At 42.6% G+C, this 14,699-nt stretch overlaps 1 protein-coding gene across 3 annotated transcripts in view; it reads right to left on the reverse strand.

Annotated features, from left to right (window-relative positions):
• The window catches only part of LOC139685587 (cytosolic carboxypeptidase 1-like), a 230,970-nt gene that overhangs the window by 204,557 nt on the left and 11,714 nt on the right, over positions 1-14,699 (reverse strand). For all 3 annotated transcript variants that reach the window (XM_071582526.1, XM_071582527.1, XM_071582529.1), the window contains exon 2: positions 761-843. In XM_071582526.1, the coding sequence (XP_071438627.1) occupies positions 761-843 (83 nt within the window). The remainder of the gene's footprint in view (positions 1-760; positions 844-14,699) is intronic.

Genomic DNA, 14,699 nt, shown 5'->3' on the forward strand with positions numbered 1-14,699 from the left:
GCCTGCCACACTATCGAAGATTTAAATTCTTATCAGCTTTTCCAGATTGTCATCCACTGCGCGTCACTCATGCAGGAAGGAAAAGAGGACTACAATTTTAATTCTAAAATTAAAAAAAAGGTGTTCTTTCATTAAAACAATGTATCGGGTCCCAATCGAGAAAATCCAAAAAGGAGGCTCATTTGTGGTTTTCCAAGTTTTGATCGGGCTGCCCCACTATCTTGCATTGTAATGTTTGATTTTTTTCAAGACCTACTTCTCCCGTTACTCCACATTTTAATCTCATCTCGTGATGACTGATAAATCATTGAAGTATTACAGCCACAAGGATCAGCAAATGGATAGGCTGCAATGACGGAAGGACGGACATCCTGTGGGAAATATGAATTAAAATTCAAATCTAATTTGTATAGGACATCCGTTCATTATTTAGAGAGAAGCCTGAGAAACCGCGAATCCATTTTATCATTCCGACGAGCGTTCCGTGCCAATTAAAACTAATAATATGGGTTTATCGGCACCATTTACTTTTGATACAGGTTTCAACGATAAAATAATATAATACATTTTACGTAAAACTGAGATCTCAAGCGAAAGAACAGAAACAATAGTTTACAACACTTCAGGTACGAGCCATTTAAAGAAAAGGTCGTTCGAGATTCAATTTTCAATACTACACCGGTTAGCGATTGTGACCCCATCGATATATCGCGGCTTGGTGGGAGGGGAAGGAGGGCGAGGCAGGCGGTCACTCACTCACCGCGAGGAGGTTGAGCAGGAAGGTGAGGTTCCCGGACTGCTTGCGGCACACCACGTCCAGCGTCTTCTCGCGCGTCGCCTTGTCTGTCCGGAAAAAGGGAAAGAGATCCACTGCCATTACTCTCAACACGAATTAGTACGTTCATGCTCACAGCTCAAACAAAAACTAACACTCAATACAACAGGGAACGATTAAACGTGTAACAAAAGGTCATTCGCTATATTTAGGAAATTCACAAGGATTCAGAATTTCCCTCAAAGCAACCTCATGTGATATGCATAATTACCCCTGGATTTATTTCATTTATCATGGTCATTCACATACAAATTCCAGATAGTGAACTTATGGCACTGACACGAGTTTCATGGTACGTAGTGCCGAAGTGCTAGAAATACTAAGTGAATGAGAATAAACATGCTCAATGAGTCATAAGAAAAAGTAGACCATTGATTATTTCGGTTAATTTTTTCATCTTAGAAGAATATCCTTTTTCTTCAAAATTTTAAAGCCGTCCAAAAAGAAGAATTTCGGAAGTTCCACAAAATAGGAATCTGCGTCTCCGATGGCCTCCTCATCCCACGCATTCCGCCCAACCGTCTTTTCAAGTTTGAAAATGAAAAGAAGTCCCTGAAAGGTCAAATCGAGTGGATGCGAAGGATGAAAGGTTGCTACCAAAAGTGCCGGTCACAATTTTTTCCAGGCGCGTGGGTGAAAGGTTGAATTGAGACCGCGTCGGTTAAGTGTGCGCATTAATGCAGATCGAATTGGCGTTGATAACATCCAAGTACACACACACACCATTACAGCACTGAAAATTCGGCGAAACGAAGTATCTGCGATGAACTCTCCTCGAAAGTCGTGACGGACGACCAAAGACACAACCGAGTGTCTTCTTGCGAGGAGGACCTTCGGCAACGCCATCGCGACAATGCCCCAACCAATCAACAAACGGAAATCCATCCCAGGGCCAGTTATTAGTGAACTCTGCTTGTCCCTAAAGACGTCTGTTCCCCAAAATCATTTCATTTTTATGGGTACATATTTCCAACGCCCAATGATTTAGCCATGGGCTCGCCCTTGCCCTCACTTCTGGCCGATATTACCATACATGGGCCATTTTGAAAAAGTTTTGCTCTCCTCAGCTCACCCTCCCATTAATAATGTATTTTGTTGGTTTATATATGTAGACTATGTCTTCTGTGTGTGGACGGGCTCCGATAGGCAACTAGATCAGTTTCTAGCACATTCATATTCTGTCAATTCTAATGTGTAATTCACGTATGAAAAGAGGAAAAAGGTTCCCTGAATTTCCTCGACTTATCCATTTCTAAAGACAAAGACGGGTTACAGTACTCCATTTTTCGGAAGGAGATGTATACGGACCAATTAATTAATTCCTCTTCAAAGCATTGCTTCACCCAAAAGCTTTCGGCATTTCATGCAATGATTCACCGTTTAGCCTAAATCCCTATGTAAAATTCAATATTAATAAGGAGCTTAATGTAATTAAAACGTTAGCAGTAAACAATGGCTATTCAGGAGATCTAATTAATAAAATTTACCGAAAGAAACTTACGAAAATAGCCTTAAGCCACATTTAAAACCCCGAATATTTAAAAGATCCCACTGCGAAATGGAGACGAATACTCCATCTACGGAATATTTCTCAAAAAGTAATCGAAATTTTGCCCAAAGAAAAAATTAAATGAGTCTTTTACAGTGGTTCATGACTTAAGAACGTGATCTCTCGCACTAAAGACAAAGTCCCCAAAAACGAGAGGAGTGGAGTGTATGAGTTAAAGTGCTCGGAATGTAACACGAAGTACATCGGGTAAACACGATGAAAATTTAAAGAAAGGATAAAAGAACACCTGTAAAGAATAAGAACATAACCTCCCTCTTTGCGAAGTACCTCGTCGAGAATGACCACAAAAGTGACTTTTGACTAAAGTTCTTCATTTTGAAAATAAAGGTTAAAAGGTTCGATGCTTTGGAGCAGTTGGAAATTTCGAAATGCGCCTGTTACAAGGATGAACTTGCCAACGAAACTGCGTATCCCTCCCACTCAACTATTGACCCCGAAAGATGCAATTCTCTTTCCCTCCAACCAACCCCCCTTCCTCAATCAGGAGGTATATGAGGGTGGTCCCAGAAGTACCCGGCCTAGCCTAGACATGGCGGCAGTTATTTGGAAAATATCACTGTATTAGAAAGCAATCTATAAGGCATATGCTTCAAGTTTAAAGATGCTACGTTGTTTAGTATTTGTTTGGCAGCCTTCAATAGTGAACATTTTCAGTGAATTTGTGAAAATGGAGAAAATTGGTCATCGTTATGTGATACAATACTTTTATGAAAGGACTCAGTCCAACCAATATAAAAGCTGAACTGTATTCTACTCCGGGTGAGTCTGCTCCTCCGTTTACAACAGTATAATATTGGGTAGCAGAGTATAAACGAGGCTGTACGAGCTGTCAAGACGAGCATCGCATTGGTCGACCAAATGAGATGACGACTCCAGAAACGGTGATGAAAATCCACAATTAGTGTATTACCGGATGATGGTCGACTAAAAGTGCGCGAGCTAGCAGACATAGTAAGTATTTCAAAATGGGCGATACATCGCATATTTACAGAAAATTCGGGCCAAAGAAAGCTGTGAGCAAGATGAGTGCTCACACTCGAGCAAAACAAATGTCGTGAAGATGTTTCAATTGAGTTTTTAGCAAAGTTTCACAGCAACAAAGCAGAATTGTCGCACCGTTTCATAACAATGGATGAAACATGGGTCCATTACTTCACACCCAAAACGAAAGAACAATCAAAGCAATGGATTCAAAAGGGAGAACCGGCTCCAAAAAAGGCGAAGACCGTTTCATCTGCAGGCAAAGTCATGGCGTCAGTTTTTTGGTATACGCGTCGAATAATTTTCATTGACTATCTTGAAAAAGGAAAAACTATCCGCGACGTGTATTGTGCAAACCAATTGCAACGTTTGAGCGAAGAAATAATGCAAAAACGGCTGCATTTGGCTAAGAAGAAAGTGCTGTTTCATCAAGACAATGCATCAGCTCACAAATCCGTTATTGCAATTGCCAAAATTCATGGATTAAAGTTTGAATCGCTACCTCATGCACCCTATTCGCCAGATTTAACCCCTTCGGAAAATTTCCAGTTCGCAAACTTGATAACATGGCTCGGTGGTAAAAGATTTTCCAACCGTGAAGAAGCGATGTCGGCAGTTAATGGCTGCCATTTTGAAGAGCAAGACAGTTTTTATTATTTAATAATATTTTATAGAGCTGAAAGCAGTTTATGCTGAAAAATAAATACATTTTTTTTTTCCAAAATATTTGTGTTTTCTTTGTTGAGACTGGTACTTCTGGAATTACCTACGCAGCATGTTTGCTTCTATGAGGACCACCTGATGATTATGTTTAACGTCGAAACATGGGTCGTGTTTTTAAACAAAGTGTGGAATTACAAAGTCGATAATTTCATTTCAATATGTCATGCAAAATCCGTAAGATCACGCCGGAGATAACAAATATATCATATTCTGAGTGGTGAAATCCGATTCAAATGGCATTTCCTAATTTATATTCACACAAAGAAACGGTTCCAATCCGTCCGGTCTTCTATCTTCCGATTTTTAAGTTTTTTTTTACGGTCATTCTTTGAATACAAATATCTCCAGCAAAAGTCTCCAGTTCGAGAGGATGTGTTTAGGAATTTGAGCCGAGGTTAGCGTCGGTGGGTCACCATGTAGTCTTAAACAGGGTGTTAGAAAAGTAATGTTGAAAACGTCGAGGGGCCGTTCATTTCACAATTTTAGGATTTTTTCTTTCCTGGTGCAATGCCGACAATTCACTCACGGAGTTGGAGCAACGGCGGTGATTCCTTTTAGAGTGGAACACTTCCTCAGCCAGCATCATCGCCATCATGGCACTCACTATTCATACTACAGCAATAAAACCGGTTATTATTTTAACAACAAAAAAAACGGAAATTTCATTTTTACACAATTTCGTTTAAGAAGTACGTTTTCATGTGTCTTAAATAAAATACGACGAATTATTTCACTGATAATAAGTGAGAGGAATTGCAAGTGGCATCTCGAAAAATAAAAGCCATGTCCAGGGAGGGGCGATATTTAATTGAAGAGATGGGCATTCACCGAATGGACGGCGAGATCTTACCTCGATGTCCATGGAAATAATGACGCGTGTTTTCGAAAACTAATACATTTTTGGATCCGATTTTTGCGTTTCTCTAACTCCGCAAATGAGATGAGAACATTTTAACCAGAGAGAAAAAGTGCTTCCAATAGCAAACAATACACAACCCGCACATGAGATCAAAAGGTATCCCCTCTTAATGAAGACATTAAATGTATAACTTCTTACTATTCGCTTTATTGGTTTTTAATGATAGTTCCACGGTAAGCATCAAACACACACACACACACAGATAAACGAAACTCGGAAAATGGTCAATACGTGTTGTCGTGACCTCAGCACATTTACTTCCGTCAAAATAGCCACTTGGAATATTTTACCAGGGCGTAGAACTCTCCCGAATAATTTCGGCCATGGAGCGAGCAAAAAGGAGGGAATGGATGTGCCAGGTGCCCATTCGAAGCAAAATGAGAAAACGCGGTGCTTATTGAGTGTGGGGTGCGGAGCGACTGCTCTTGGGGGGGTGGGGGGCAAGCAGGCGAGGGCAGGCCCCGAGGCGGCCCGAGAGATCTCGGGGAGGGGCTCGTGAGAGGGGGGAGGTAGAGGGACATTTGGGCTCACGGGTAAAACAAAGCAATTCCTCATGGTCGGAACAATGGCCATTTTCCAATAAAGTGATCATGAAAGGCAATCGCAGCATGGAAAGCTGCTAACGAGTAATCGGGGAGACAAATGAAGGCGGACAATTTCAGCTTTGCAGCGCCGATGAACCAGCGGTCGCTCCACAATCCGCGCACGCCATCTGAGGAGGTCATCCAGCACCGCGATGAATGCTCAGTTAAAAAGTGATCATAAATTATTTATAGTCGCATAACGTATGGAGAAAAATAATTATAGGCGGCCGATGACGCAATACTAGACTCAAATCAATAAATCCCATATCACATGCACATTACACACCAAGCTAATAATAAAAAAATTAAATTTTTGCACAATAAGTTATCCATATAATTTTTTCCATAGTCACTCATTATTGAAAAGCCCTGGTAGTTTAGTTTGTCCTGCTGCTGTACAATACGCCCTGAGAGCAAGCGGCGAATCCGCAGCGGATATTCGGCATTCTTTCATTTTCTGCGGCAAGGCAATAAAAGGACCGAATACTGGAAGTGGGGAAGAGTAGCACAAAATAAAACGCTCTGCTGACGAGAAGGGAGGGAATGGTTTCCTCGGAAACGAAAGTTTAGTGCGCAACTCAAAGAAGATGATGAAAACAGCTATTCATTCGCAGAAGAATATTACCGAGATTAGCGAGGGAGAGGGGAATCACGAGGCAAACATTTCAACTCTGAGATAACCCCAGGAAAATTCATTAAATTCTTTCGAAATATGCTCTCATCTGCAGTAAGTGCCGAAGTGCTGACATTACCGACTGCCATTCCAAGAGAATGAGCCGCGCTATTCATATCAGAGAGGCGATGTTTTCACACCTATTCATTAATATGAGGAAATATTGTTCGAGAGTACATGATAACTTGAAATACAAAAACTAGGTATTAGCCAAAAATAAAAGAGAGAGTTTTACTGTGGAAAATGTCGTTTAATGGCAATGGGCTTAAAGTCACAGGTAACAAAACTGATTTCAAGACATGGACGCTGGGACATCCAGCGGTGAATACTACGTAGCCAGGTGGACCACGAAGAAGGGAATCACTGTTTGGAGCCGAGCGGAGTCCTTGAGTGGACGGGACACGAGAGAGAGAGAGAGGGAAATCGAACCGAATCCACTCGCGGGCAGGCTCCAAAGCGCCCCGCGGTCGACAATGCGGCCCCGCGTCAAGCCACGGACGAATGGAAGACTTCGAATGGCTTGGAATCGAACAGCATTGACTTCACTTCCCCTTCACAGCTAAATTCCATTTTTTATCACTACTAGTTCACGGCGTAACGAAATATTTAACGCTGCGGAACGACTTTGAAACCATGGGAAAAAAGGAAATCCTCGCTTATACTTAAAAGTGTAGGTTTTGTGCTGTGTTTCTCTTATCATCCGTCCTCCGCTCACGCCATCAATTTATTATTAAGATTATCGAAGAAAGAGCCCAACGCACTCGGAAAATCTATTATTCAACCTCCATCAATTTGCGATTGGGCCAAATTTGCTTCGGAATCGTTAAGAAGCATCACCATATAACAACTGAAATTAAAACTTCGAGGACCATTTCAAAATATTAGTTCACGAAAAATTCGACAAAAAGTGCGATCTAACAACCAAATATGATACAGAATATTTCGGGAACTAGGTCCAAGCAAAACTCTCGCCGCATTCCAGCTGAAAATCACTCAAATATCAAGCTGCTAAAAAATCAGCGGTTGTCGCATAAATATTACGTATGAAACTCATCTTGAAAAGAAACAATGAAACACCACTCCGAACGAAAAGTATACTACGTGGAGACCGGCTTCAACGCAACCAGCTAGTCAAAGTGCAACAATTTAAAAGTGCAAAAATCATTCGCATACTTCCCCTGGATAAGGAATTTCACTATGCTCTTCTTTCTACCTACACAATCATCAGTGATCATCACAGTCATCACTGGTATATTTTTTTCGAATGTTATGCCGAACCCTCCTTTCCAGTTAAAATTTTTATAATCCTTGGAAAAACCAGAAAAGCAGTCTTAATGGAAATATTATTCCTCTCGGTTTAGTACCCGACTGTTTTTAATATTTTGTTTTGACGGGGGCATAACTTATAGAATACCAAAGAAACGCAGAGGTGAGAGTGAAAAGTAGAAAGGCTAACGAGACAACCCCACGCCCCGCGTTCCGGCCCGTGGTTGGTTTGATAGAGGACGGTTCACTTGCAGCCGAGCACAACGTCTTTTCAAGCGTGAGGGAGAGTCCCTTTTATTCCCTTTCAATGAGCCACCTGGGGTTTGCATAGGATATGACAACACCCACGTTTATATTTGAGGGCATTTTACAGAACAAGAGTACCGAGAGAATCTCGGGTAGAATTCAAGTTTTGGTGGAAGATAGCAGCGGCTCTGAGCAGGGAGGAAGAAATGATTTTAATCAAAAACCACTTCAATGGATTATCGCATGGACATAGGTCCAATTATGACATAATAATGGACATAGGTCTGAGTGCAGGTCCTTGCTACGACTAGAAACGGCCCAATTGTGCCCGGCAGCGGGGGAGGAAAGGCTTCCGCTTAAGGCCCTCATCTCAAGAAACTCTTGCAAAATAAAACGGGAAGCGTGAGCACAAAAGGAGACAAAGGTAGTTAGAACTGGGACTTGGAATTTTGGGACAGCAAATTCAGAAATACAAATTGGGAGATGGATGAAGGAATTGTAGATATTTTAAGAATGTGCAAATGAGATGGAAGGATAGCGGGGATCACTGGAGCGATGGCTATGGAGTAATATACAGAGGCGGGGACGAGAGCCAACGAGGGGTTGCCATAATATTGAATAACAAGGTAGGAAGAGGCGTAGCAAACATAGAGCAAGCGACGGATAGAATATTACTGGTGGAGATAAAAGCAGAACCGACGAACTTGGTCGTTGTTCAGGTATACATAATACCAAGCAACCATACGGATGAAGAAATCGATATGGTATACGATCGGTTAGAGGACATGATCGCGTGTGTTCCTGCAGGGAAACATTTGATAGTGATGGGGGATTGGAATGCGACGGTAGGCGAAGGAAGAGATGGCAGTGAAATCGGAGACTAGGAAGAAGGAATGTCCACGGGGAGAAAGCAATGGAGTAGAACAGTAAGCAGAGGTTAATTATAACGAACACTTGGTTCAGACACAACAACAGGGGTAGGTCGTTTGTCGTAGATAAAAAATTGAAAATGTCTGGGGATTCAAAACGATATGACTCTATAAAAATTAGATTCAGGAAGAGAACGGCGCAACTAATTCTACATGTTTCCCGGGAGTGGATGCGGTCTCAGATTATATTTAAGCACTCGTAATAATGAAGTTCAGTGTCCGATCAATAAAAGATAAAACATGGAAAACTGTTTAGGAACTGAAATATAGAAGCAAGGAACTACAACAAATCAGCAGGGTTTAGAGAATACTTGCATCTGGGAGGAAAGGGAGCGGGGTACTATAGAAGAAACTTGGGAACAAATAAATTTAGGGATATCGAAAGGCGCGAAAAAGAGGCTACAAGGAAAGTGATTAGGGAAAGAACAAGGAAACCACGGATTAGAAATTTAGTATAGGTAAGGAAATGGAAAGACGTTATCGGAAATGTTGACAAAAAATGAAGTCCAAAAAATTGAATAATAAACTGAGGCGGGGAAACCATTGAAGCGAAAGAAGCGTGGTGGAAGACGCAGTGCGAGGATATGGAAAGGTGTACAAAAAAAGGTGAAATTGGTGCGCTGTGCAATAAGACCACAAGAAACTAAGAAAGTTGAAGTCCTGTATATTATGGTTAGGCTCAGATATACAAATAGCGTTATTTATTCGGATAGATAGAAGAGAAATTCGATGCAAGCAATATTTAAATTACCGTAAAATTATCCTTGTTTATATCTACGTATTACGAAGACCTAAACGTATTGTAGCGTCAATTTTATTTGGGGCAGCCGTTAATTTTACTTGATTTATTTCAGGAAAAGAAGGGAATGTACAAGAAAACATACTACCTTGATCAAAAAGTTCCCGGAATAACCACCGTGTGGCGCTCCCATCGTTCCGATTTGAGTTCTGTTTTTTTTGTTAAATTGGTACATCTGTTGTTGATATTCCCTTTAAATCTTAGTGTCATAACTTGACATTTGCAAAAGTTACGGTCGGTTTTCGGTATGTCCATCAGTGCTTCCTGCGATTTTTCCATTACTTCCTCTCGGCTGCTAAAACGCGTTCCCCGTAATGGTTTTTTAACTCGATTGAACAGAAAGAAGTCACAGGGAGCCAAATCAGGTGAATTCGGTGGCTGTTGGATGGTATTTGTTGCATTTTTCGTCAAAAAATTACGAATAATGATAGCACTGTGCGACGGTGCGTTATCATGGTGCAAAATCCACGAGTTTTCTGCCCACATTTCTGGTCTCTTTCGGCGAATTGCTTCACGCAAACGTCTCATAACGCCCAAATAATACTCTTTGTTTACTGTCTGGCCTTCTGGCAAAAATTCATGATGCACTACACCGTTGTAATCCATGAAAACCGTCAGCATTGCCTTCTTTTTTGACTGAAAACGACGTGGTTTTTTTGGTCTCGGCTCATTTGGTGAACGCCATTCACTTGCCTGATGTCTGGATTGCGTGTCGTACTCATAAACCCACGTCTCGTCTCCAGTAATGATCCTTTTGATGAATGTGGGATCGGATTCAGCCTCGGAAATCATGTCTTTTGCGACGTCAACACGGTCTCTTTTTTGCATGAAATTGAGGTCTTTTGGCACCAACTTTGCTGCTACACGACGGAAACCCAAATCATTAACCACAATGTCTTGGGCGGATCCATAGGCAATGTTCAAGTCCTCCGCTATTTCTCTGATGGTTAATTTGCGGTTATTGACCAACATTTCTTTTACTTTATCAATTTTTTCACCGACTTTCGATGTCGATGGTCTGCCACTGCGTTCATCATCTTCGATTGACTCACGACCACTTCTGAACCGCTCGTGCCACTGGTAAACGACCGTTTTTTTTAGAGAATCGTTGCCGAAACACTTTTCCAACATTTCCAACGTCCGTGCGCCACTAAATCCGTTTTTTACGCAAAATTTAATACAAGTTCGTTGTTGCAAATTTAAATCCATTTCTGAAATTGTAAAAAATCGCCAACACACACAGAGATAGATGTACTCTTGGCTACGTAACTTTTGCAAATGTCAAGTTATGACACTAAGATTTAAAGGGAATATCAACAACAGATGTACCAATTTAACAAAAAAAAACAGAACTCAAATCGGAACGATGGGAGCGCCACACGGTGGTTATTCCGGGAACTTTTTGATCAAGGTAGTATTTTGCCTTCGTTTATCAATCAAGGAGTTTATGAGACGGTGGAATTGAAGCGAAACGCATCCTTGTTTCGTGAGAAGCCTTTCGCAGTGAAAACGAGTCTCGCGGCGGGAGAGGCGGTGGTGCGTCCGGGCGCCCGGGAAGGCTACAACCCGGCCGGCGGCCCTGCCGAGGGGGAGTGGCCGGCCGCACAGGGGTCAGAGCGCAGCAATTCCCCTTCCCGCGCGAACGCGTGTGGCCGCTCGGAAACTCCCACTCGAGGGACGCAATCGCGACCCACAACTCCGAATTTTCATCTCCACGCTTCCCTATGGTCGAAGTCGATTTCACTCCCGAAAAACAGATCGATGATCACCGGCCCTTTTACTCAGTTTCTCACTTTTCACTGTACTCTGACGATCGAGTCTGAACACAAATTGCTACAAACGCCTACAAGCGGACATTTGCAGGCATCCTGAAATTATTATAACATCACAGATATCTCCTCGAACATTACCTGAAAACAAAACCAGGCACGCCACCTCGGAGGTTTTCTTTGGATCCTGCTGTGCTTAGCCTTACTTCCCCACATTGTGCAATCATATGTATGCAACAATAGGTTTCATAACGCCATTATAAATATGGAATGTTGATTTTTGCCCAAACATTGTTCGACAGCGTCTTCGAAGTGCGTAAAATATCTTTCTAACCTTGACAACTGCGTAGTTAACATGCGTCTGGAATGTGAGTTTTTTGTCCATATATTTTCCGATGCATTCATACCATTTCTCCCTAGGTTATTTGCTGCCCGTAAATTTTGAAGCTTGGCCTCCGCTTTTGTGTTTTTCCAAAGACCATAAATTTTTGTTTGTCGACAGCTGGAGTTTGCTTCGTTCCGCCCGATCCCCAACGATTCACACGCATTCCGCCGCTTTCTCTTCGACTTCTTTCCTCGGATATCACCGCTGCTGCGTCGTCCGCGTATGCACTTGCCCGGGAAACTTCTTCTCAGAAGTTGTTCCAATGACGAGCACGAACGCTCCCAAAACAGACCACCCCGCTTGGGTATCCTTTCGAAGTAATTTTTCTGTCGAAAAGTGATTGGCAGCTCCCGAGTCTTTTTCTTTCCTCAAAGTAGCTCATGGGTAATCTTAGGATGTTTTTTGGGAAACGTGCCATTTCATTTCCGCTATTACCGATGACCACCACACCGAGTCAAAATCTCCCTGCCTGTCTAGGAAGATGACGAGTGTATAGTTTTTTTTACTGTTTGCGCTGGATTCGAGGAGCTTTGAGATGGCATCGACTCCCTTGTGAAAGTCGTATTTTCTCGGGTGGTCCAGGTTGTCCATGCCCAAATTTGCTTTTAAATTTACTTTTATCATTCTTTCAAATTGTCCCGGGAGTAATGTCTTCTGTCTTAGCGATTTTATATCCGAGGCGTCCCCATCTCTGGATTTTAGTATGGTGTCAGTTTTCCAGGTCTTTGGGGGATATCCCAGGCGTAGGCGGTAATCGGAAGAAGACTCGTCATTTTAAGCACTGTCCCTGGTATTTCGTCACGTCCTGGGACTTCATTTTCTTTAAATTAAGTTATAGCTCTCTCCACGTCTTCCCGAGAGAAGGGTTCCATGTCCTCTGCTTCTCTGTGGCATTGTTCCTTCGTGTACATCGCTGGCTTCGTTGTCGCCTGGATTCAGGGCTTCCAAGATACTAATAAGGTGGCCCTATATTTGAGGTACCCCAACCCCCCGGGTCTTATTTCACTATTCCATGAACAAGTGTTTTTTTCATTTTTTCGGAGAAGAGTCTAAACACAAAGCCCCAGGGGTTTCAATTAAAGTTTGTCTCAACGAATGAGGCCCAACTTTTTTATTTTTGTTTAGTGATTTTAAATTTATAGTCTAGCAGTTTCTCTAAATATTTTCTTTGGTGGAACGTCGTGTCCTCCGCTCTAATCCTCTGCACTTTTCTCCTTAGGATCTTTAAGTTTTCCGTTATTTTTTATTTGCCGAGGCTCTCCCTCCACCAGGGGTTTTCTGTGTCTCTTGACTGAAGTACCGCTATACCTTCCCTCCAAAAGTCTTGCCAAGCTTTCGATAAATTTTCCACCCGAATGTCGATGCAATGGACACTTGAAGTCCATATAATTTTACTAACTATTTGCCAAAAGTTCAGTGCCAACGTATCCTGGCATACTTCGAAATGTTCTCTTTTTTAGAGAAAATTGTGGTGGTTATTTATTTCCTTAGTTTATGAAATTTGATATTTGGAACTTTATCAAAAAATGATCACTGTTGATTTTATTTATGTCAACATGCCAATTTGTAATTTCTTTAACTGATCTGACATTTGCGAGGGTTGGATCTATATTTGACTCGCCACAAGGCCCTGAAAAAGTTGGCGGTTCTCCAGGTTCATTTCATGCAAACATGTCTTAATCGTTCAGGACTGTTTCTATTTTCCCCCACCTCGTATGTGTGTTTACTGAACCTAAGTTCCGTCTGAGTCCACACCAATAATCTATTTTTCGCTTCCGAAGGTTTTTATTTGATTTATAATCTGATCCACGAACCCTTCGATTTCAATGCTTCATGGAAGGCATGCAGTTACAAAGATTACAGACGTATTGTAGCATTTGATTTCTGCTACAACGATATATTGTGTTGAATATTGTCAATTGTAGAACATGCCGGGAGTCATTGAAGATAACTACTGCGGCCGAATATTTGTGCTTTGCTTTCGTGGGGATTAGTTTGCAGAACAATCAATTTTCAGTTGCCTTATTGTCCTCGTCTCGTATACGGCTCTTGAACTAGGGCTAGGTCAAAATTATGTTCGTCTTTCTGGTGTCTTACTTCAGTTAAGGATACCTCTTTGCATGTTAACTTGATCGATTTTAAGCGAAAGGGTCTCCTCATCCATAGTAGATTCCTTTCATGGGAAGTTCTAGGCGTCTTTCGCGGATTGGGCAATCAGCATCCGACGCTTCGCGCGAGTGATTTTCCATCCTCGCCCTTCTGCCATGTATCCGTTGCGCGTCTTCGTCCTTCTTAGGGCGGTCGTTAACTTCGTGTCCCCCGAAGCAGTGGTTTCAGCGGTCTTCATTCTCGCAGCCTTTGGCAGAATGTCCGAATCCTTGACATTTATAGCACCGAAAAACTCTTACATGGTCACAGGCTGCCATATTCAATGAATATTCTACATCATGTTTTAATTTTCTTTCCGATGTTCGGGTCCACTTCTATCACCCAATTGACGACAGGAACATCATTTTTTTCCTGATTCGTAAAGAATGTCAACATTTGCCTCTCCCGTCGACTCGTTCTGATTTCTTATCGCTTCCAGGGGCGTTTCCTCGGTCGCCGATCTCTCCACTGCGTTGATTGCCATGCGAGGGATTTCTCCTCTCGGGAGTTTTCATCACAGACCTTTTCTCCAGGAAGATTTCGCATTTATTTCATTTTTCTTCGATTCCTGGGAGAGGTTTTAAGGAGAGAGAGATGACGCCGACCCCCCCCCCCCCCCGGCAGCGCCCGCTTCCAGTCTAGACGCGAGTGGGGCGGGAGCAACAGGTGCCCTACCCCCCCCCCCAACCGAAGAAGGGGAGAGGAGAGGCCAAGGGGAGGGGAGTCGAAGAAGCCCGAACACCTGCGCCGCCCTCCTCCTCCGAGGAGCCGAGCCGAGCGGGGCGGGGCACCGTGCGGCAGCGAAGGTGTTCGGGCCGCTTCACGAATTCACGCCTCGAAAAACACGGATCCCGTCGACGGCGAACGCGAGC

Source organism: Hetaerina americana, unplaced genomic scaffold, assembly GCF_022747635.1.
Source record: "Hetaerina americana unplaced genomic scaffold, ioHetAmer1.1.p SCAF_118, whole genome shotgun sequence".
Lineage (NCBI taxonomy): Eukaryota > Metazoa > Arthropoda > Insecta > Odonata > Calopterygidae > Hetaerina > Hetaerina americana.